This window comes from Molothrus ater, chromosome 28 (genome assembly GCF_012460135.2).
Source record: "Molothrus ater isolate BHLD 08-10-18 breed brown headed cowbird chromosome 28, BPBGC_Mater_1.1, whole genome shotgun sequence".
In the NCBI taxonomy this organism is placed as follows: domain Eukaryota; kingdom Metazoa; phylum Chordata; class Aves; order Passeriformes; family Icteridae; genus Molothrus; species Molothrus ater.
The window spans coordinates 1,916,483-1,940,051 of record NC_050505.2 but is presented as its reverse complement, the minus strand read 5'-3'; the positions used below and the strand labels follow the sequence as shown (position 1 = coordinate 1,940,051).

The window sequence follows — 23,569 nt, the reverse complement described above, 5'->3', positions numbered from 1 at the left end:
TAAAATCCTGCCTAAATTCGGCTGCCACTTGGATTTTTTATTTTGCTTTTTTTTTTTTCCCATTTCCCTGCCTTCACTCCACGTTTTCCACAGGCTTCTGGGAAGAACCTGAACCTGAACGATGAGAGCCAGCACGGGCTGCTGATGCAGCTCCTCAAGCTCACCCACAACTGCCTGAACTTCGATTTCATCGGCACCTCCACGGACGAGTCCTCGGATGATCTTTGCACTGTGCAGATCCCAACCAGTTGGAGATCAGGTGATCCCACCTGGAAAATGCTCCAATCTTTGCTTTTTCAGAAATGAACCCCAGCTTTGCAAAGCCAGAGGTTAAACTCAGCCCTAAAGCCACCTGATTCTTTTCTGGGGAATTTTATGTTGTTTTTAAAACCCCTTTTCCCTTCCAGTCTTTCACCTCTCATTCCAAAAACCAGGGAAAATGGGTTTAAAGAAAAAACAGGGAATAACTTGGCACCTTTTTCCCACATCCTGCTGTTCTCAGCAGGCATTTGACAGGCACAGATTGTGTTCTTAAAATACCTTCCTGTCATTTTCTCCCAGTTCCAAGCGCCAGTGGGTGACTCAATTTCTAGGAAAGGCATTTGCCTTAAAAATACAAAATCCTGGGAGAGTTTTTCTCGGGATTGTGGTGCTTTGGTGTGACAAATCCATGTGCCACGGGTGGTAAAATAAGGATTAGACCTGTGGGAAGCTGTAAATGGAGGTAAAATCCTCTTTTCTCTTGCAGCATTCTTGGATTCTTCGACCCTTCAGTTGTTTTTTGATCTTTATCATTCCATCCCTCCTTCATTTTCTCCTCTGGTAAGTCCAGGGTTTATTTTCCTTGATTTTAGGATTCCTCTGGGCGATTTCCTGGGGATTCAGATACCCCAGGTTATGCTGAAGTGTCCAAATGCTGCTGAGAGTTTTGAAGCATCTCCGAGGTTGGATTTTCCCTAAAAGCACTTTTTTTGCTGGAATTCCAACCTCCTTTCTCCTCACCCATCTTGGAATCTCCTGTTTGCTCATCCCCTTGAGGGAGCAGCTCCTGCTATTCCCAAACCAAGTCCTAAAACCACACCAGGAATAGGGGAGCAAACCTGGGAACACCCCCCAGGAATGAAATTTCTCCTTCCAGCCTTCCAAATGAGGCCATGTCCATTTGGGATGAAAGAGCCAAGAACACAACTGAGCTAAAAGTTGGATTATTTCTTCTTGAAAAGTAAAAAGTTGAATTATTTCTTCTGGAAAAAATAAAAAGTTTATTATCTCTTCTGGAAAAATAATTTAAAAAGGCCTTTCAGGCATTCATCTGAGAAATATTTCCCATCATTAAAGCTCAGTGACAACAAGGCTGAGAGGGAAGGGCCTTCAGAAAGAATTTTTCTGTGGAGACTCCACTTATTCTGGTGGAGAGTTAATGGCTAATCCTGAATTTCAAGCCATAAATATTCAGGAGAGACCTGAGATGTGAGAATCCTTTTTTTGAATGGAAATCTGAAATTATTCCATTGGGATCCCCATCCCTGGAGGTGTCCAGGGAAAGCCTGGACATGGCACTCAGAGCTCTGGGCTGGGTGCCAAGGTGGGGATCAAAGGTTGGGCTCTGACCTTGGAAGGCTTTTCCAACCTCAGGAATTCCATAATTCTGTGATTTTTGGGATGGAGCTGTTGCTTTGGGTGCTGTGATTTCTTTCTCCTCTGCGGAGACCAAGGAGTTGTTTGGTCCCTAAAGGAGCACCAAACCTCAATCCCTGCTCGTGTCATGAGGGGGAAAATTCTTCATTTCCTCGTTTTCATCCCTGGTTTTGTGTTTATTCCCGTTTTTCTGTGTCCTGGCAGGTTTTATCCTGCTTGGTGCAGATCGCCTCCGTGCGCCGCTCCCTCTTCAACAACGCCGAGAGGGCAAAGTTCTTATCTCACCTGGTGGATGGAGTGAAACGGATACTGGAAAACCCCCAGGTGAGTGTTCCAGGGAGGAGATGAGTCTGTGCATCCTGTCCAGCACATTTCATCCCAAAATATCCTTTTCATGGATTTCATGGAAGACATTTCATTGAAAAAATCCTTTTTCACATCCCACTTGGACACTTGGCAAAGTGCAGCGTTGTTCTCCTCTTCCCCTTTCCCACCATTCCACGGCCAAGGAAGGCTTATGGTGGATATAAGAAGAATTTCTCTATTGGAAGGGTATTTAAGGACTGGAAGCATCCCTGGAAATGCCCAAAAACCAGGAAATGTGGCAATTGCTGACCTTGTTTAATGGGCAGAGTGGGTTTTGTTGGGAGCTTGTTCTTGGAGCTCTCTCTGATTCTGTGATGATCCATCTGATCCTCTGGTATGGGGCAGCAGAGCTGCTCTTGTGGGAACAATTTTTCCATTGGAAGGGTTTTTAAGGACTGGAAGCATCCCTGGAAGTGCCCAAAAACCAGGAAATGTGGCAATTGCTGGCTGGTCAGAATGGGATTTGTGGGGAGCTTGGGCTTCTTGTTGGCGCTCTCTCCGATTCCAAGATGATCTGAGCCTCTGGCAGGGGACAGCAGAGCTGCTCCTGTAGATACAATTCTCCATTGGAAGAGTGTTTAAGGACTGGAACCATCCCAAAAACCAGGAAATATGGCAATTGCTGACCTGGTTTAATGGGCAGAGTGGGATTTGGTGGAGCTCTGAGCTCTCTCAGACAGAGCTCCCCCTGTCTCTGCAGGGGACAGCAGAGCTGCTCCTGTAGAAACAGTTTCTCCATTGGAAGAGTGTTTAAGGGCTGGAACCATCCCAAAACAAGTAAATGTGGCAATTGCTGACTGGGCAGAGTGGGATTTGTTGGGAGCTTGGGCTTGTTGTTGGAGCTGTCTCCAATTCCATGATGATCTGAGCCTCTGGCAGGGGAGAGCAGAACTCCTCCTGTAGGAACAATTCTCTATTGGAAGGGTTTTTAAGGACTGGAAGCATCCCTGGAAATGCCCAAAAACCAGGAAATGTGGCAATTGGTGACCTGGTTTAATGGGCAGGGTGGGATTTGTTGGGAGCTTGGGCTTGTTGTTGCAGCTCTCTCCGATTCCATGGTGATCCATCCCAGCCTGTGGCAGGGGACAGCAGAGCTGCTCCTGAATTCCCCTCCTCTTTCTGTCCCCTCAGAGTTTGTCAGACCCCAACAATTACCACGAGTTCTGCCGGCTGCTGGCCCGGTTGAAAAGCAATTACCAACTGGGAGAACTGGTGAAGGTGGAGAACTACCCCGAGGTGATCCGGCTCATCGCCAACTTCACCGTCACCAGCCTGCAGGTACAGCCCTTCCCTGCCCTTTGCATTCTCTGGAAAACAGGGAATTAATTTTTACAGAAATCCTTCATGGATCATCCTCTGAAATCCTGAATGGAATCCATGTGGGAAGGCAGAGTTGTTGCCATGCCTCCAGAGGCTTTTCCATATCATAGCAGGGAATAAAAAAAACCGTGTTAAATAAGGTTTATTTTTAGGATTCTGTCTCACTTCACTGTTGTAATGCGCTCAGGGGGATTGGGAGGAATTGGAATATCATGGATATTTCCACTGAGTTTTCCAGCTGTGTGTACAGCTCACAACCACAGCCCTGCATGGGAGAAGGTTTAAAAACAAATTCCTTTGTTTGTGGAATTGGAATTCCTGGGAAGCAGCTCAGGCTGTGCAGTGTGTGGGAGCTGGGGGAGGCCTGGGATTCAGCTGCATGTCCTGGGAATTTGGGATTATCTCCCAGTGTTTTCTGAGTGCTGGGAAGGACTCAGGTCCACGTGTGCCCTGAAATTCCTGGTTCATTTGGCAACCAGGCCAGTGCAAGGTGCAACAAGCTGAGCTTTAAACCTCTTCCAATCCAAATTCTGTGGGAAAAACTCAAGTCAAACAATACAAATCATAACTCCCTGGTTTATTTTCCTTCCCTTTTCCCTCTGGAAGCACTGGGAATTTACTTCCAACAATGTGCTCTGAAATTCCTCATTAATTTAGCAACAGGCCATTAAAGGCCAGTGGAAGCTGCACCAAGCTGAGCATTAAACACCTTCCAGCTCAAATTCTGAGGGAAAAACTCAAGTCAAACAGCACAAATCATAACTCCTTGATTTGTTTTCCTTCTTTTTTCCCCCCTGGAAGCACTGGGAATTTACTCCCTGCAGCGTGCCCTGAAATTCCTGGTTAATTTAGTTATGAGGCCAGTGGAAGGAACTGAGCTTTAAACACCTTCCAACCCAAATTCTGAGGGAAAAACTCAAGTCAAACAGCACAAATCATAACTCTTTAATTTGTTTTCCTTCTCTTTTCCCTCTGGAAGCACTGGGAAATTTCTCCCAACAGTGTGCTGTGAAGTTCCTAGTTAATTTGGCCACCAGTGGAAGGTGGAAGGAGCTAAGCTTTAAACATCTTCCCACCCAAATTCTGAGGGAAAAACTTGAATCAAACAACACAGATTGTAACTCCCTGGCTTGTTTTCCTTCTCTTTTCCCTCTGGAAGCACTGGGAATTTGCTCCCAACAATGTGCCCTGCAATTCCTGGTTAATTTAGCAACCAGGGCATTAAAGGCCAATGGAAGGTGCAGCGAGCTGAGCATTAAACACTTCCAATCCAAATTCTGTGGGAAAAACTCGAGTCAAACAACACAAATCATAACACCTTGCTTTGTTTTCCTTCTTTTTTTCCCCCTGGAAGCACTGGGAATTTACTCCTGAAAATGTGCCCTGAAATTCCTGACTAATTTGGCCACTAGGCCAATGGAAAGTGCAGCGAGCTGAGGTTTAAACCCCTTCCAGCTCAAATTCTGTGAGAAAAACTAGAATCAAACAACACAAATTGTAACTCCTTTCCTTGTTTTCCTTCTTTTTTCCCTCTGGAAGCCCTGGGAATTTTCCCCCAGCAGTGTGCTCTGAAATTCCTGGCTAATTTGGTAACCAGTGGAAGGTGGAAGGAACTGAGCTTTAAACACCTTCCCACCCAAATTCTGAGGGAAAAACTTGAATCAAACAACACAAATCACAACTCCCTGGCTTGTTTTCCTTCTCTTTTCCCTGTGGAAGCACTGGGAATTTGCTCCCAACAATGTGCCCTGCAATTCCTGGTTAATTTTGCAACCAGGGCATTAAAGGCCAATGGAAGGTGCAATGAGCTGAACTTGAAACCCCTTGCAACCCAAATACTGTGGGAAAAACTTAAACAGCACAAATTGTATGTTCCTGGATTGTTTTCCTTCCCTTTTCCCTCTGGAATCACTTGGAATTTGCTCCCAACAGTGTGCTCTGAAATTCCTGGCTAATTTGGTAACCAGACCATTAAAGGCCAATGGAAGGTGCAGCGAGCTGAGCATTAAACACTTCCAGGACAAATTCTGTGGGAAAAACTCAAGTCAAACAGCACAAATCATAACTCCCTGCTTTGTTTTCCTTCTCTTTTCCCTCTGGAAGCACTGGGAATTTACTCCCGAAAATGTGCCCTGAAATTCCTGACTAATTTGGCCACTAGGCCAATGGAAGGTGCAGCGAGCTGAGCATTAAACACTTCCAGGACAAATTCTGTGGGAAAAACTCAAGTCAAACTGCACAAATCATAACACCTTGCTTTGTTTTCCTTCTCTTTTCCCTGTGGAAGCACTGGGAATTTTGTCCCATCAGTGTGCTCTGAAATTCCTGGCTAATTTGGTAACCAGGCCATTAAAGGCCAATGGAAGGTGCAGCGAGCTGAGCATTAAACACTTCCAGGACAAATTCTGAGGGAAAAACTCAAGTCAAACTGCACAAATCATAACTCCCTGCTTTGTTTCCCTTCTCTTTTCCCTGTGGAAGCACTGGGAATTTGCTCCCAACAGTGTGCACTACCTGCTGAGCCTGTGGCAGCGCCTGGCGGCGTCCGTGCCCTACGTGAAGGCCACGGAGCCGCACATGCTGGAGACCTACACGCCCGAGGTGACCAAAGCCTACATCACCTCCCGCCTGGAATCCGTGCACATCATCCTCAGGTGAGGCCATCCCACACCTGGCAGCTTCTGCTGATGCTCCTGGGGCTGGGAAGGCTGGGGAGGGTGAGGGTGTTCCCCCTGGAGAGGACATGGCTGAGGTGGCCCTGCCCATGGCACAGGCCAGGATGGGCTGGGATTTAAGTTTTTTCCAACACAAATCACAACTCTCTGCTTTGTTTCCATTCTCTTTTCCCTCTGGAAGCACTGGGAATTTGCTCCCAACAGTATACCCTGAAATTCCTGGTTCATTTGGCAACCAGGCCAGTGGAAGGTGCAGCAAGCTGAGCTTTAAACCCTTCCAGCCCGAATTCTGTGGGAGAAACTTAAATCAAACAACACAAATTCTAACTCCCTGCTTTGTTTTCCTTCTTTTTTCCCTCTGGAAGTACTGGGAATTTGCTCCCTACAGTATGCCCTGAAATTCCTGGTTAATTTGACAAGCAGGCCATTAAAGATGTTGTCCAATGGAAGGTGCTTGAAACCCCTTGCAACCCAAATTCTGTGGGAAAAACTTGAGTTAAACAACACAAATCACAACTCCCTGCTTTGTTTTCATTCTTTTTTCCCTCTGGAAGCACTGGGAATTTACTCCCAACAATGTGCTCTGAAATTCTTGCTTAATTTAGCACCCAGACCATTAAAGGCGAGTGGAAGGTGGAAGGAACTGAGCTTTAAATCCTTCCAGCCCAAATTCTGTGGGAAAAACTTAAACAACACAAATCACAGCTCCCTGCTTTGTTTTCCTTCTCCTTTCCCTCTGGAAGCACTGGGAATTCGCTCCCAACAGTGTGCCCTGAAATTCCTGGTTCATTTGGCAAACAGGTCATTAAAGATATTGTCCAATGGAAGGTGCTTGAAACCTTTTCCAACCCAAATTCTGAGGGAAAAACTTAACCAACATAAATTGTAACTCCCTGCTTTGTTTTCCTTTTTTTCCCTCTGGCAGCACTGGGAATTTGCTCCCAGCAGTGTGTCCTTAAATTCCTGGTTAATTTGGCAAGCAGGCCATTAAAGATGTTGTCCAGAAGGTGCTTGAAACCTTTTCCAACCCAAATTCCGTGGGGAAAACCAAATCATTCCACAATTGTGTGAATTCTAACCTGCATTTCCAACACCCCTGGCAGTAAAACCAGGGAGCTGCTGCTCCTGGGACTTCCCTTCTCCATTTTCCGTGTGCTTTGTGCAGGGATGGCCTGGAGGACCCTCTGGAGGACACGGGGCTGGTGCAGCAGCAGCTGGACCAGCTGTCCACCATCGGGCGCTGCGAGTACGAGAAGACGTGCGCGCTGCTGGTGCAGCTCTTCGACCAGGCCGCCCAGTCCTACCAGGAGCTGCTGCAGAGCGCCAGCGCCAGCCCCATGGACCTGGCCGTGCAGGAAGGTCAGCCTGGACAGGGGATGGGGGCTCCTGCCCAAAGGAACTGGCCTGGGAGATCCCTGCTGAGGGGAAGCATCCCTCTGTGCATCCCTCCCTGTGGTGTGGCTGCTCCTTGGGAGGGGTTCCCTATCCACTACTGCCCATCCCATCCCATCCCATCCCAATCCTATCCCATCCCATGGATCCCAATCCTATCATAAATCCCATCCCATCCCATCCCATCCCATGGATCCCAATCCTATCCCATCCCATGGATCCCAATCCTATCATAAATCCCATCCCATCCCATCCCACCCCATGGATCCCAATCCTATCCCACCCCATGGATCCCAATCCTATCATAAATCCCATCCCATCCCATCCCATGGATCCCAATCCTATCCCATCCCATGGATCCCAATCCTATCATAAATCCCATCCCATCCTATGCCAATCCCGTCCCATGGATCCCAATCCCATCCCATTCCATCCCATCCCAATCCCATCCCATGGATCCCACCCCATCCATGGCACCACCAGCCCCATGGACCTGGCCGTGCAGGAAGGTCAGCCTGGACAGGGAATGGGGGCTCCTGCCCAAAGGAACTGGCCTGGGAGATCCCTGCTGAGGGGAGGGATGGCGTGGTTGCTCCTTGGGAGGGGTTCCCTGTTCAGTGCTGCCCATCCCATCCCATCAATCCCAATCTTATCATAAATCCCATCCCATTGATCCAAATCCCATCCCATGGATCCCAATCCTATCTCATGGATCCCAATCCCATCCCATGCATCCTAATCCCATCCCATTGATCCAAATCCCATCCCATTGATCCAAATCCCATCCCATGGATCCCAATCCCATCCCAAATCCCATCCCACGGATCCCAATCCCATCCCATTGATCCAAATCGCATCCCATGGGTCCCAATCCCATCCCATTGATCCCAATCCCATCCCATGGATCCAAATCCCATCCCATGGATCCCAGTCCTATCCCATGGATCCCAAATCCTGTGTATCCCATCCTGTCAGCGCTCCAGCACCAGCCCCATGGGCCTGGCTGTGCAGGAGGGTCAGCCTGGCCATGAGGTGTTTGTTCCTGGAGAATCCCTGCCAAGGGGAGGGATTGCCAGGATTTGGGGAAATTCAGGATATTTCCTTGCCTTCCTGTCAGAGTTATGAAGGTGTTCCCCATCCCATCCTGTGGATCCCATCAATCCCATCCCATCCCATCCCATCCCATCCCATCCCATCAATCCCATCCCATCAATCCCATCCCATCAATCCCATCCCTCATTTCCCTGCTCTGGGCTCTGGGTGTGGATTTACCCTCCTCACTGGCTGGAGATGGTGCTGTCCTGCAGCTCATTCCATTTTCCAGGGGAAAAATGGATTCATTTGGGAGGAAATGGATTCATTTGGGAGGAAATGGATTTATTTGGGATTTCTTTTGCTGCACGGTGCCAGCTGTGTGTGCCCAGGGCAGGTGGCACTGTGACAGTGTCCCCTGCGTGTCCCCAGGGCAGAATGAGGTTCCTCACCCCACGGCCACTAAAACTGAGACTTCTCCAAGGGAAAAATTTATTTATTTGGGGAAACTTGGTTTATTTTGGGGAGAAAAATGGATTTATTTTGTGCAAGATGGCCTCTAAAAGGGGAGGTGACAGCTCTGAAAATGTCCCCTGTGTGTCCCAGGAGAGGACGAGGTTCATCACCCCATGGCCACTAAAACCATGACTTTTCCAAGGGAAAAACGGATTTATTTTGGGGAGAAAAATGGATTTATTTGGGATTTCTTTTGCCACGGGGTGCCAGCTGTGGGTGCCCAGGGCGGGTGGCACTGTGACAGTGTCCCCTGTGTGTCCCCAAGGCAGAATGAGGTTCCTCACCCCATGGCCACTAAACCCATGACTTTTCCAAGGGAAAAATGGATTTATTTTGGGAAAAATGAATTTATTTGGGATTTCTTTTGCTGCACGGTGCCAGCTGTGGGTGCCCAGGGTGGGTGGCACTGTGACAGTGTCCCCTGCGTGTCCCCAGGGCAGAATGAGCTTCCTCACCCTGCAGCCACTAAAAATGGGACTTTTCCAAGGGAAAAACGGATTTATTTGAGGAAAGATGAATTTATTTGGGATTTCTTTTGCCACGGGGCGCCAGCTGTGGGTGCCCAGGGCGGGTGGCACTGTGACAGTGTCCCCTGTGTGTCCCCAGGGCAGAATGAGGTTCCTCACCCCACGGCCACTAAACCCATGACTTTTCCAAGGGAAAAATGAATTTATTTTGGGAAAAATGAATTTATTTGGGATTTCTTTTGCCACGGGGCGCCAGCTGTGGGTGCCCAGGGCGGGTGGCGCCCCTGACAGTGTCCCCTGCGTGTCCCCTGCGTGTCCCCAGGGCGGCTGACGTGGCTGGTGTACATCATCGGCGCCGTCATCGGCGGCCGCGTGTCCTTCGCCAGCACGGACGAGCAGGACGCCATGGACGGGGAGCTGGTCTGCAGGTAGGGAACTCCAGGGAATGCATCCGGGAATTCCAGCAAAATCCACCCGGGAATTCCAGCAAAATCCACCCGGGAATTCCAGCAAAATCCACCTGGGAATTCCAGGAGAATCCATCTGGGAATTCCAGGAAAATCCACCCGGGAATTCCAGCAAAACCCACCGGGATATCCCAGCAAAATCCACCCGGGAATTCCAGGAAAATCCAGGAATTCCAGCAAAATCCACCTGGGAATTCCAGGAAAATCCAGGAATTCCAGCAAAATCCACCTGGGAATTCCAGCAAAATCCACCAGGATATCCCAGCAAAATCCATCCGGGAATTCCAGGAAAATCCAGAAATTCCAGGAAAATCCACCAGGATATCCCAGCAAAATCCACCCAGGAATTCCAGCAAAATCCACTGGGATATCCCAGCAAAATCCACCCGGGAATTCCAGGAAAATCCAGGAATTCCAGCAAAATCCACCAGGATATCCCAGCAAAATCCACCCGGGAATTCCAGGAAAATCCACCAGGATATCCCAGCAAAATCCACCCAGGAATTCCAGGAAAATCCACTGGGATATCCCAATAAAATCCACCTGGGATATTACAGCAAAATCCACCCAGGAATTCCAGGAAAATCCATCCAGGAATTCCAGCAAAATCCACTGGGATATCCCAGCAAAATCCACCCAGGCATTCCAGCAAAATCCACTGGGATATCCCAGCAAAATCCACCTGGGAATTCCAGCAAAATCCACCCAGGCATTCCAGCAAAATCCATCCAGGAATTCCAGCAAAATCCACTGGGATATCCCAATAAAATCCACTGGGATATCCCAATAAAATCCACCTGGGATATTCCAGCAAAATCCATCCAGGAATTCCAGCAAAATCCACCTGGGAATTCCAGCAAAATCCACCTGGGAATTCCATTAAATCCACCCAGGGTTTTCCATTAAATCCACCCAGGATATTCCAGCAAAAACCACCTGGGATATTCCATTAAATCCACCCAGGGTTTTCCATTAAATCCACCCAGGATATTCCAGCAAAACACACCCAGGATATTCCAGCAAAATCCACCTGGGAATTCCAGCAAAATCCATCCAGGATATCCCAGCAAAACACACCCAGGATATTCCATTAAATCCACCCAGGATATCCCAGCCAAATCCACCTGGGATATTCCATGAAATCCACCTGGGATATTCCAGCAAAACTCATCCAGGATGTTCCAGCAAAACCCACCTGGGATATCCCAGCCAAATCCATCCAGGATATTCCAGCAAATCCCATTCCCAGGAAGCTGGGAGAGCGTTATTCCCATTTTTCCAGCTCTGATTCAAGTGGGAAATCTGGCTGGAAAGGGATGGAGGGCCCTGGGTGCTGCTGCTGATTCCCAGTGGGAATATTGGACTTGGAAATGCTGAGACTTATTGGGAATATCAGGCTTGGAAATATTGAGAATTGTTTGGAATATTGGGTTTGGAAACACTGGGAATTATTGGGAATATTCCCACTGGGAATAATTATTGGGGAATATTTGGCTTGGAAAGTTCAGATTTTATCGTGTCATTAACTGGATTTTTGGGGTTGAAATCCAGTGGAAATTCAGGTTTTAACAAAGAAAACCCTTTCTTCTCCCTTGTCCACCTTTTCCCCTTTTCCCTCCTTTTTCCCCTTCTCCCCTTTTTCCCTTTTCTCCCATTCTTCCCCCATTTCTTTCCCCCATTTCTTCCTCCATTTCTCCCCCCATTTCTTTTCTTCCCCTTTTCCCCCCCTCTTTCCCCCCCACTTTTCTCCCCCTTTTTTTCCACTTCCCCCATTTTCCTCTTCTTTCCCCCTGTTTTCGTTTTCCCCCTTCTTTCCCCCATCTTTCCCCCTCTTTTCTCCTCCTTTTCTCCCGGTTTTCCTCTTCTTTCCCCCCTTTTTCTGTTTTCCCCCTTCTTTCCTTCACGCCTTTCCCCCTGTTTCTCCTACTTCCCCCCACCATTTCTTTCCCCCTTTCCCCCTTTCTTTTCCCCCTTTTCCCCCTTTCCTTTCCCCCTTTTCCCCCTTTCTTTTCCCCCTTCCCTTTCCCCCATTCCTTTTCCCCCCTTTCCTTTCCCCTTTCCCCCTTTCCTTCCCCCTTTCCTTTCCCCCTTTCCTTCCCCTTTCCTTTTCCCATTTCCTTTCCCCATTTCCTTTCCCCATTTCCTTTCCCCCTTTTCCCCCTTTCCTTTCCCCCTTTCCTTTCCCCTTTCCCCCTTTCTTTCCCCATTTCCTTTCCCCCTTTCCTTCCCCCCTTTCCTTCCCCCCTTTCCTTCCCCCCTTTTCCCCCTTTCCCCCTTTCCTTTCCCCCTTTCCTTTCCCCCTTTCCTTTCCCCATTTCCTTTCCCCACCTTTCCTTCCCCCTTTCCTTTCCCCCTTTCCTTTTCCCCCCTTTCCTTCCCCCCTTTTCCCCCTTTCCCCCTTTCCTTCCCCCTTTCCTTTCCTCCTTTCCTTTCCCTCTTTCCTTTCCCCCTTTTCTCCCTTTCCTTTCCTCATTTCCTTTCCCCTTTCCTTTCCTCTTTCCCCCTTTCTTTTCCCCCTTTCCTCCCCTTTCCTTTCCCCCTTTCCCTCTTTCCTTTCCCCCTTTCTCCCTTTCCTTTCCCTCTTTCCTTTCCCCCTTTTCCCCCTTTCCTTTCCCCCTTTCCTTTCCCCTTTCCCCCTTTCCTTTCCCCCTTTCCTTTCCCCCTTTCCTTTTCCCCCCTTTCCTTTTCCCCCCTTTCCTTTCCCCCTTTCCTTTCCCCTTTCCCCCTTTCTTTCCCCCTTTCCTTTCCCCCTTTTCTCCTTTTCCTTCCCCCTTTCCTTTCCCCCTTTCCTTTCCCCCATTTCCTTTCCCCCTTTCCTTTCCCTCTTTCCTTTCCCCCTTTCCTTTCCCCCCTTTCCTTCCCCCTTTCCTTTCCCCTTTCCCCCTTTCCTTTCCTCCTTTCCTTTCCCCTTTCCTTTCCCCTTTCCCCTTTCCCCTTTCCTTTCCCCTTTCCTTTCCCATTCCCATCCCATTTTCCAGGGTGCTGCAGCTGATGAACCTCACCGACTCTCGCCTGGCCCAGGCGGGCAATGAGAAGCTGGAGCTGGCCATGCTCAGCTTCTTCGAGCAGTTCCGCAAGATCTACATCGGGGACCAGGTGCAGAAGTCTTCCAAGGTGGGCAAAATTCCCAAATCCCACCTTTCCCCAGGAAAAGCAGCCTTCATTCCTCCCCTCTCCTCATTTTATCTGGAATTCACCCCCATTTTCTGTCATTTCTCATCACGTTTGCTCAAAATAAAGCCTGTTTTTGGGATTTCTCCTCATTGATCTGGAGTTAAATCCCATTTTCTGGGATTTCTTCTCATTTCACCTGCAATTAAATCTCATTTCTGGGATTTCTCCTCATTTGACCTCGAGTTCAATCCCATTTTCTGGGATTCTTCCTGGAATTAAATCCCATTTTCTGGGATTCTTCCTGGAATTAAATCCCATTTCCTGGGATTTCTCCTGGAATTAAATCCCATTTCCTGGGATTTCTCTCAGAATTAAATCCCATTTTCTGGGATTTCTCCTGAAATTAAATCCCATTTTCTGGGATTCTTCCTGGAATTAAATCCCATTTTCTGGGATTTCTCCTGAAATTAAATCCCATTTTCTGGGATTTCTCTCAGAATTAAATCCCATTTTCTGGGATTTCTCCTGAAATTAAATCCCATTTTCTGGGATTCTTCCTGGAATTAAATCCCATTTCTGGGATTTCTCCCAGAATTAAATCAAATTTTCTGGGATTTCTCCTGAAATTAAATCCCATTTTCTGGGATTCTTCCTGGAATTAAATCCCATTTTCTGTTATTTCTCCTGAAATTAAATCCCATTTCTAAGATTTCTCCTCATTTTACCTGGAATTAAATCCTTCTTTGTGTGATTTCCTCATTTATTCCCAAATTTTTACTTTCCAAACACTAAGCTGGGTTGGGAATATTGGGAATTAGAGACCTGGATTTGGTTTTTCCCAATTTTTTTTTATTCCTGGGATCATCTCAAACACTCCCCTGAGCTTCTCCCTGGTTTTAAAATGGGAATAAATCTGAATTCCCTTCATCCCCAGGGATTTGTAGCTGTGCTTTGGGATGTGAAATCCATTTTTCCAATTTTAAAAAACCGGGAATGTTGCTCTGGGATTGGCTTCTGTTCCTTCCTGGAGGAGAAATTGGATTGGGGTCAAATCCCTTCCCAGGGATTTGGGAACTGCTGAAAATTCCAGAGAAATCCACTCGGATCCTGGCTGTGTTTGGAGGTGGAGCACATTTCTATCCCATTTTTTTGGGGAATATTCCTGGGAAAACCCAAATCCTTCTTCCTTACTGTCAAGCCATGCTGCTAGGACAAAAAAAATAAAATTAAAAATCAGGAAAAAAAATCAGGATTATGATGGATTGGATCAACCCAACGGGAAAACCCCACAACATCCCCTTCTCCAGAGAGGGAAAAGCGGATTTTTTGGGGAGAATTCCCAGTTTTCCTGGCAGTTTGGAAGCCTTTTTTCCATGTTTTTTTTTTTTTGGGGGGGCAGCTGTACCGGAGGCTCTCGGAGGTGCTGGGGCTGAACGATGAGACCATGGTGCTGAGCGTGTTCATCGGGAAGATGTGAGTGTCCTGCAGGATTCCCAGGAATTCTGGGATTCCTCACCCTAAAAACCTGCGATTCCTGCTGCTCCAGGGAAGCCTTTAGGGAGCTCAGGGAGTTTAGGATGGAATTTCCCAAATGCCCCAAAAACGCCACAAAAATGCCACGAAAATTTCAGGTGCAACCAATCCCACAGAATTCCAGGTGTAACCAGTCCCACAGAATTCCAGGTGTACCCTGGGATCCCACAGAATTCCAGGTGTAACCAGTCCCACAGAATTCCAGGTGCAACCAGTCCCACAGAATTCCAGGTGTAACCAGTACCACAGAATTCCAGGTGCTGCCAATCCCACAAATTCCAGTTTTAGCCAATCCTAGAAATTCCAGGTGCTGCCAATCTCAGAAATTCCAGTGCAGCCAATCCCAAAGAATCCCAGGGGCCTGGAATCCCAGGGAATTCCACGTATAACCAATCCCAGAAATTCCAGTGTAACCAATCCCAAAGAATCCCAGGGGCCTGGAATCCCAGGGAATTCCACGTATAACCAATCCCAGAAATTCCAGTGTAACCAGTCCCACAGAATTCCAGGTGTAGACAATCTCAGAAATTCCAGCTGTAACCAATCCCCCAGAATTCCAAGGGCAGCCAGTCCCACAGAATTCCAGCTGTAACCTGGGATCCCAGAGAATTCCAGTTGTAGCCAATCCCAGAAATTCCAGCTGTAACCAATCCCACAAATTCCAGTTGTAGCCAATCCTAGAAATTCCAGGTGCTGCCAATCCCAAAGAATCCCAGAGGCCTGGAATCCCAGGGAATTCCACATATAACCAATCCCAGAAATTCCAGTGCAGCCAATCCCACAGAATTCCACATGTAATCAATTCCAGGTGCAGCCAATCCCAAAGAATCCCAGGGGCCTGGAATCCCAGGGAATTCCACATATAACCAATCCCAGAAATTCCAGTGCAGCCAGTCCCACAGAATTCCAGCTGTAACCTGGGATCCCACAGAATTCCAGCTGTAATCAGTCCCAGGAATTCCAGGTGCAGCCAATCCCACAGAATTCCAAGTGCAGCCAATCCCACAGAATCCCAGATGTAACCAATCCCAGAAATTGCAGGTGTGCCCTGGGATCCCACAGAATTCCAGCAGTAATCAATACCAGGAATTCCAGGTGCAGCCAATCCCAAAGAATTCCAAGGGCAGCCAGTCCCACAGAATTCCAGGTGTAACCTGGGATCCCAGAGAATTCCAGTTGTAGCCAATCCCAGAAATTCCAGCTGTAACCAATCCCACAAATTCCAGTTGTAGCCAATCCCAGAAATTCCAGCTGTAACCAATCCCACAGAATTCCTGGTGTAACCTGGGATCCCAGAGAATTCCAGCTGTAACCAATCCCACAGAATCCCAGATGTAACCAATCCCAGAAATTGCAAGTGTGTCCTGGGATCCCACAGAATTCCAGCAGTAATCAATCCCACAAATTCCAGCTGTAGCAAATCCCACAGAATTCCAGGTGTAAGCTGGGATCCCACAGAATTCCAGCTGTAGCCAATCCCACAGAATTCCAGGTGTTGTCCCCTGGGATCTGGGATATCCACAGGCCATTTTTCCCAACCAAACATGAACCCGGTGATTTTACTCCCCATTTTACGCCCCGTGCCGTTGGGAGATGAGAAAACTGGGAAAATCAGCCACAACTCCCAGAAAAATCCTGGGAAAATCCCAGAAAATTCCCTCTGATCCTTGTTTTTCCTTCCCAGCATCACCAACCTGAAGTACTGGGGCCGCTGTGAGCCGATCACCTCCAAGACCCTGCAGCTGCTCAACGACCTCTCCATTGGATATCCTTTTGGGAAGGGCTCCCAAATCCTTGGGAAAAGTCATCCAGAAGTTCTGCTGGAATGGGAGCTGCCCCACATTCCTGGTTTTCCCTCAGATTTTTGGGAGTGAGGGCAGAGGAGGGAGGGATGAGGCTCAGGGGATGTTGAATTTTGGTGATCGTGGCTCAGAATTCCTTTGGAGTTGAGCTTCCACAGGCAGATTGCAGTTCTGGTTTTCCAGGGATTCCACAAGTTCCTGGAATTCCACAAGCTCAGGAATTCCAGAGGTTTCACAAATTCCACAAGTTCCAGAAGTTCCTGGGTTTTTTCCCCACACCAAGATCTGCACAGTTTGGGTTATCCTTGGAACAAACAGAAGAGAATTCCAAATGTATTGAGAACCAGACAGAATTCCCAACTTCCTGAATAATCCAGGTCCAATCCCATTTTTCCAGCCTGGCCCTGGAAGTGTTTTCCGGGAATTCCAGGAATTCCAGGCCCAGATTTTTTTCCCAGAGGTCACCAAGGCTCTCCCCAAGGCAAGATTTGCACAACTTGGGTTATCCATGGAACAAACATGAAATTCCCAACTTCCTGAGTAATCCAGGCAATTCCCAATTTCCTGAGCCAAATCCTGTTCTTCCAGCCTGGCCCTGGAAGTGTTTTCCAGGAATTCCACAAGTTCCAGGAATTCCACAACTTCCAGACCCTGAGTTTTTCCCCAGGGGTCACTGAGGCTCTCCCCAAGCCAAGATTTGCAAAATTTGGGTGATCCTTGAAACAAACATAAAATTCCCAATTTCCTCAGTAATCCAGGCCCAATCCCATTTTTCCAGCCTGGCCCTGGAAGTGTTTTCCAGGAATTCCAGAATTTCCAGGAATTCAGAAGTTCCAGACCCTGAGTTTTTCCCCAATGATCACCGAGGCTCTCCCCAAGGCGAGATTGGCACAATTTGGGTTATCCTTGGAAAAAACCAAAAATTTCCCAACTTCCTCAGTAATCCAGGCCCAATCCCATTTTTCCAGCATGTCCCTGGAAGTGTTTTCCAGGAATTCCAGAAGTTCCAGACCCTGAGTTTTTCCCCAGGGGTCACTGAGGCTCTCCCCAAGACGAGATTTGCAAAATTTGGGTGATCCTTGGAAAAAACCAAAAATTTCCCAACTTCCTCAGTAATCCAGGCCCAATCCCATTTTTCCAGCCTGGCCCTGGAAGTGTTTCCCAGGAATTCCAGAATTTCCAGGAATTCCAGAATTTCCAGGAATTCCACAACATCCACACCCTGAGTTTTTCCCCAGGGGTCACTGAGGCTCTCCCCAAGACGAGATTTGCAAAATTTGGGTGATCCTTGGAAAAAACCAAAAAATTCCCAATTTCCTGAGTAATCCAGGCCCAATCCCATTTTTCCAGCCTGGCCCTGGAAGTGTTTTCCAGGAATTCCAGAATTTCCAGGAATTCCACAACTTCCAGACCCTGAGTTTTTCTCTGGGACATCTCCCCAAGGCGAGATTGGCACAATTTGGGTTATCCTTGGAACAAACCAAAAATTTCCCAATTTCCTGAGTAACCCAGGCCCAATCCCATTTTTCCAGCCTGTCCCTGGAAGGTTTTTCCAGGAATTCCAGGAATTCCAGGAGTTCTGCCTCTTCCTTGACCCCCTGCACGTACAGCAGCGTGCGGAAGCTGGTGAAGCTCAGCGCCGTGCAGTTCATGCTCAACAATCACACGGTGAGCGCTCCCTCCCCTGCCTCATTCCCAGGAAAATTCCAGCCTGGATCCCCTTTGGAATTCCAAACATCCCTGGGTTTCTGTGGTGCTGGAGGAACCTCTGGAAAATGGGATTTTTTGGGGAAGTTTGAGGGTTTTTTGGGTTTTTTTTTTTTTTGGTGGAATTCTTTGGTTTTGAGGGGCTGGGGTTTGGTGGTGCTTCCCATTCCCAAAGATTTCTGTTTTCCATGAAATCCAGGCTCATTCCTGGGAAATTCCCAGCCTGGGGTGGGGGGGGGAAGATGGGATTGAAGGTCCCTTCCAAGCTAAAGCATTCCAGGATTCCATTCCATGATGTTCCCAACCCCAGCAGCACTTCCAGAGGGTTTGCACTCCTGGAGTTCATTGGTGATTTCCAGGATGTTTCCCAGGAATTCCTGGAATTAAGGGAGGTTTTCCAGGCATTTCCAGCAAGGTTTTCCAGGCATTTCCAGGATGTTTCCCAGGAATTCCTGGAGAGTTCCCAGGATGTTTTCCAGGCATTCCTGGAATTAAGGGAGGTTTTCCAGGCAATTCCTGGAATGTTTTCCTGGCATTCCTGGAGTTCAGGGATGTTTTTCCAGCATTCCTGGAGTTCAGGGATGATTTCCAGGCATTTTCAGGAATTCCTGGAGTTCAGGGATGTTTTTCCAGCATTCCTGGAGTTCAGGGATGATTTCCAGGCATTTTCAGGAATTCCTGGAGTTCAGGGATGTTTTTCCAGCATTCCTGGAGTTCAGGGATGATTTCCAGGCATTTTCAGGAATTCCTGGAGTTCAGGGATGTTTTCCAGGCATTCCCAGGGCCTTCAGCCCCAATTCCCAGCCTGGGATTACATTTTTCCATGGAAAATAACCAGGAATTAGCCTGAAGGATTCCCATCCCAGAGGCAGAGCCAGAATTCCTGGAATTCCCCTGGGAATTCAGCAGGAGGGAGAAAATTGGGGATTTGCAGCTCCTACTGGCTCTGGGAATGCTGCAGGTTCCAGAATTCCAGAATTCCATCAATCCCAGTGGAATTTTGGAATTCTGGATGCTCAGGATCCATCTCAGGCCGGACCTTCCCAGCTTGGACAAACCCTTGAGGTTCCACCAGGTTTCTCCATTTCCCATCGGATTTTCCCTGGGAAAAAAACCCCAACTTTTCCATGTGGGAATTTGTTCCTGGAGCTCTTCCCTCGTTATCTCATCCCAATTTTCCTTTTCCAGAGCGAGCACTTTTCCTTCCTGGGAATCAACAACCAGTCCAACCTGACGGACATGCGCTGTCGGACCACGTTCTACACGGCCCTGGGACGGCTCCTCATGGTGGATTTAGGTATTTTTCCCGGGAATTCCAACAGAATTCCAGCTTTTGGCAACTGGATTGTGGGATTTATGGAGGTGGAGCTTCACCCAGGTAAAAGGGGTTGGGGTGGGAAAAGCCCAAATGGGAAAAGGAAAAACCAGGAATAGGGGTTGGATAATAATGGAGAATTATCCCGTAAAAATGGGGGGAAAAGTTTCCCATCCCACCAAAATGGGGGAAAAAAAATTTTTCCATCCCGAAATTGGGGATCAGCTTCGCCATCCCAACAAGATTTAGGATCAATTTCCCATCCCACCAAGATTTGGGGATAAATTTTCCGTGGATTTCCCCAGTTCTTCCATGTATTTCCAGGGCAGGATGAGGATCAGTTCAGGCAGTTCATGGGGGATTTTCCCATGGATTTTTCCATGATTTTTCCCTGTTTTCCAGGGGAGGATGAGGATCAGTTTGAGCAGCTCATGGGGGATTTTTCCATAGATTTTCCATGTTTTCTCCATGTTTTTCCATGGATTTCCCATGTTTTTCCATAATTTTTAAATATTTTTCCATGTCCTCCGGAGGACAAGGATCAGTAGGAGCAGTTCATGGGGGATTTTTCCATGGATTTTTCCATGGATTTTTCCATGGATTTTTCCATGTTTTTCCCTGTTTTCCAGGGGAGGATGAGGATCAGTTTGAGCAGTTTGTGGGGGATTTTTCCAGGGATTTTTCCATGGATTTTTCCATGGATTTTCCCATGGATTTTTCCAGGGATTTTCCCATGGATTTTCCATGTTTTTTCCCTGTTTTCCAGGGGAGGATGAGGATCAGTTTGAGCAGTTCATGAGGGGTTTTTCTAGGGATTTTCCCATGGATTTTCCCATGGATTTTCCCATGGATTTTTCCATGTTTTTCCCTGTTTTCCAGGGGAGGATGAGGATCAGTTCAGGCAGTTCATGATGGATTTTTCCATGGATTTTTCCATGGATTTTCCCATGGATTTTTCCATGTTTTTCCCTGTTTTCCAGGGGAGGATGAGGATCAGTTTGAGCAGTTCATGGGGGATTTTTCCATGGATTTTTCCATGGATTTTTCCATGGATTTTTCCATGTTTTTCCCTGTTTTCCAGGGGAGGATGAGGATCAGTTTGAGCAGTTCATGGGGGATTTTTCCAGGGATTTTCCCATGGATTTTTCCAGGGATTTTCCCATGGATTTTTCCATGGATTTTTCCATGTTTTTCCCTGTTTTCCAGGGGAGGATGAGGATCAGTTCAGGCAGTTCATGATGGATTTTTCCATGGATTTTTCCATGGATTTTTCCATGTTTTTTCCATATTTTTCCCTGTTTTCCAGGGGAGGATGAGGATCAGTTTGAGCAGCTCATGGGGGATTTTTCCAGGGATTTTCCCATGTTTTTTCCATATTTTTCCCTGTTTTCCAGGGGAGGATGAGGATCAGTACGAGCAGTTCGTGGGGGATTTTTCCAGGGATTTTCCCATGGATTTTTCCATGGATTTTCCCATGGATTTTCCATGTTTTTCCCTGTTTTCCAGGGGAGGACGAGGATCAGTTTGAGCAGTTTGTGGGGGATTTTTCCAGGGATTTTTCCATGGATTTTTCCATGTTTTTTCCATATTTTTCCCTGTTTTCCAGGGGAGGATGAGGATCAGTTTGAGCAGTTCATGGGGGATTTTCCCATGGATTTTCCCATGGATTTTCCCATGGATTTTTCCATGTTTTTCCCTGTTTTCCAGGGGAGGACGAGGATCAGTACGAGCAGTACATGGGGGATTTTTCCAGGGATTTTCCCATGGATTTTCCCATGGATTTTCCCATGGATTTTCCCATGGATTTTTCCATAGATTTTTCCATGTTTTTCCCTGTTTTCCAGGGGAGGATGAGGACCAGTTTGAGCAGCTCATGGGGGATTTTTCCATGGATTTTCCCATGGATTTTTCCATGGATTTTCCCATGGATTTTCCATATTTTTCCCTGTTTTCCAGGGGAGGACGAGGATCAGTACGAGCAGTTCATGGGGGATTTTCCCATGGATTTTTCCATGGATTTTCCCATGGATTTTCCATGTTTTTCCCTGTTTTCCAGGGGAGGACGAGGATCAGTACGAGCAGTTTGTGGGGGATTTTTCCAGGGATTTTCCCATGGATTTTTCCATGGATTTTCCCATGGATTTTCCCATGGATTTTTCCATGGATTTTCCCATGGATTTTCCATGTTTTTCCCTGTTTTCCAGGGGAGGATGAGGACCAGTTTGAGCAGCTCATGGGGGATTTTTCCATGGATTTTTCCATGGATTTTCCATGTTTTTCCCTGTTTTCCAGGGGAGGATGAGGATCAGTACGAGCAGTTCATGCTGCCCCTCACCGCTGCCTTCGAGACCGTGGCTCAGATGTTCAGCACCAACTCCTTCAACGAGCAGGAGGCCAAGGTCAGCCAGGGCCAGTTCCCATTTTCCTGCTTTTCCCGGGATCTTTTCCGTGGGATTTGGGGCTTTGGGCACGCAGGAGGAGCAGGGAGCTGTGCCCAGCTCTGGGAGAAAAGCTGGAATGGTGGGAATTGGGGTGCCTGAATCCCTTGGGATTGGTCCAGAGGGAATTGGGGTCGGTTTAGTGGGAATTGGGGTGCCTGAATCCCTTGGGATCGGTCCAGAGGGAATTGGGATCAGTTTATTGGGAATTGGGGGTTCCTGAATCCCTTGGGATCAGTTTAGTGGGAATTGGGATCAGTTTAATGGGAATTAGGAGTGCCTGAATCCCTTGGGATCCGTCCAGAGGAGATTGGGATCAGTTTAATGGGAACTGGGGGTGCCTGAATCCCTTGGGATCAGTTTAGTGGGAATTGGGATCGTGTGTGCTCTGGAATTGTGGCTGCCTAAATTTTACTCTTTTTTATTGTTCTACTTTATTCCATTCTCTCTTATATCTTTATTATATTTTTTTCTATTTATTTTCTTTTATTTCACTTTGTTCTATTTCATTTTATTCCATTCCATTTTTTCATTTCATTTTATTTTATTCCCTTCTATTTCTTTTATTTGATTTCCGTTTGTACTATTTTTGTTTATTTTATTCCTTTCTGTTTATTTTATTTTATTTTATTTTATTTTATTTTATTTTATTTTATTTTATTTTATTTTATTTTATTTTATTTTATTTCATTCCGTCCCCCAGCGCACCCTGGTGGGGCTGGTGCGGGACCTGCGGGGCATCGCCTTCGCCTTCAACGCCAAGACCAGCTTCATGATGCTCTTCGAGTGGATGTATCCTGATCCTGATCCCAATCCCTGATCCCAAACCCTGCTCCTGATCCCAAACCCTGATCCCAAAGCCTGGTCCTGATCCCAAACCCTGATCCTGATCCCAAAGCCTAATCCTGATCCTGATCCTGATCCCAAACCCTGATCCTGATCCCAAAGCCTAATCCTGATCCTGATCCTGATCCCAAACCCTGATGCTGATCCCAAAGCCTGATCCTGATCCCAAACCCTGATCCCGATCCCAAACCCTGATCCCAAAGCCTGATCCTGATCCCAATCCCGATCCTGATCCCCAATCCTGATTCTGATCCCAAATCCTGATCCTATCCCAAATCCCGATCCTGATCCCATCCCAAATCCTGATCGAAATCCTGATCCTGATCCCAATCCCTGATCCCAAAGCCTGATCCTGATCCCAATCCCTGATCCCAAACCCTGCTCCTGATCCCAAAGCCTGATCCTGATCCCAAATCCTGATCCCAAAGCCTGATCCTGATCCCAAACCCTGCTCCTGATCCCAAACCCTGATCCTGATCCTGATCCTGATCCCAAAGCCTGATCCTGATCCCAAACCCTGATCCTGATCCCAAACCCTGATCCCAAACCCTGATCCTGATCCCAAACCCTGATCCTGATCCCAATCCCTGATCCTGATCCCAAACCTTGATCCTGATCCCTGGTCCTGATCCCAAAGCCTGATCCTGATCCCTGATCCCAAACCCTGATCCCGATCCCAGATCCTGATCAAGATCCCAAATCCTGATCCTGATCCCAATCCCGATTCCAATCCCAATCCCAAATCCTGATCCCATCCCAAATCCGGATCCCTGTCCTGATCCCAAATCCGGATCCCGATCCTGATCCAGATCCCAATCCTGATCCCATCCCAAATCCCGAATCCTGATCAAGATCCCAAATCCTGATTCCGATCCTGATCCCAGTCCTGATCCTGATCCCAATCCTGATCCTGATCCCCAATCCTGATTCTGATCCCAAAT

The 23,569-nt window shown here is 47.5% G+C and overlaps 1 protein-coding gene across 2 annotated transcripts in view; it reads left to right on the top strand.

Moving 5' to 3' along the window:
* XPO7 (exportin 7) overlaps window positions 1-23,569 on the top strand; it is a 62,044-nt gene that overhangs the window by 22,131 nt on the left and 16,344 nt on the right. For both annotated transcript variants that reach the window (XM_036396621.2, XM_036396620.2), the window contains exons 7-20: window positions 94-259; window positions 749-822; window positions 1,843-1,962; window positions 3,136-3,282; window positions 5,806-5,978; window positions 7,165-7,358; window positions 9,729-9,834; window positions 12,852-12,987; window positions 14,387-14,460; window positions 16,205-16,285; window positions 17,927-17,990; window positions 19,218-19,326; window positions 21,637-21,743; window positions 22,486-22,574. In XM_036396621.2, coding sequence (XP_036252514.1) covers window positions 94-259; window positions 749-822; window positions 1,843-1,962; window positions 3,136-3,282; window positions 5,806-5,978; window positions 7,165-7,358; window positions 9,729-9,834; window positions 12,852-12,987; window positions 14,387-14,460; window positions 16,205-16,285; window positions 17,927-17,990; window positions 19,218-19,326; window positions 21,637-21,743; window positions 22,486-22,574 — 1,640 coding nt within the window. The remainder of the gene's footprint in view (window positions 1-93; window positions 260-748; window positions 823-1,842; window positions 1,963-3,135; window positions 3,283-5,805; window positions 5,979-7,164; window positions 7,359-9,728; window positions 9,835-12,851; window positions 12,988-14,386; window positions 14,461-16,204; window positions 16,286-17,926; window positions 17,991-19,217; window positions 19,327-21,636; window positions 21,744-22,485; window positions 22,575-23,569) is intronic.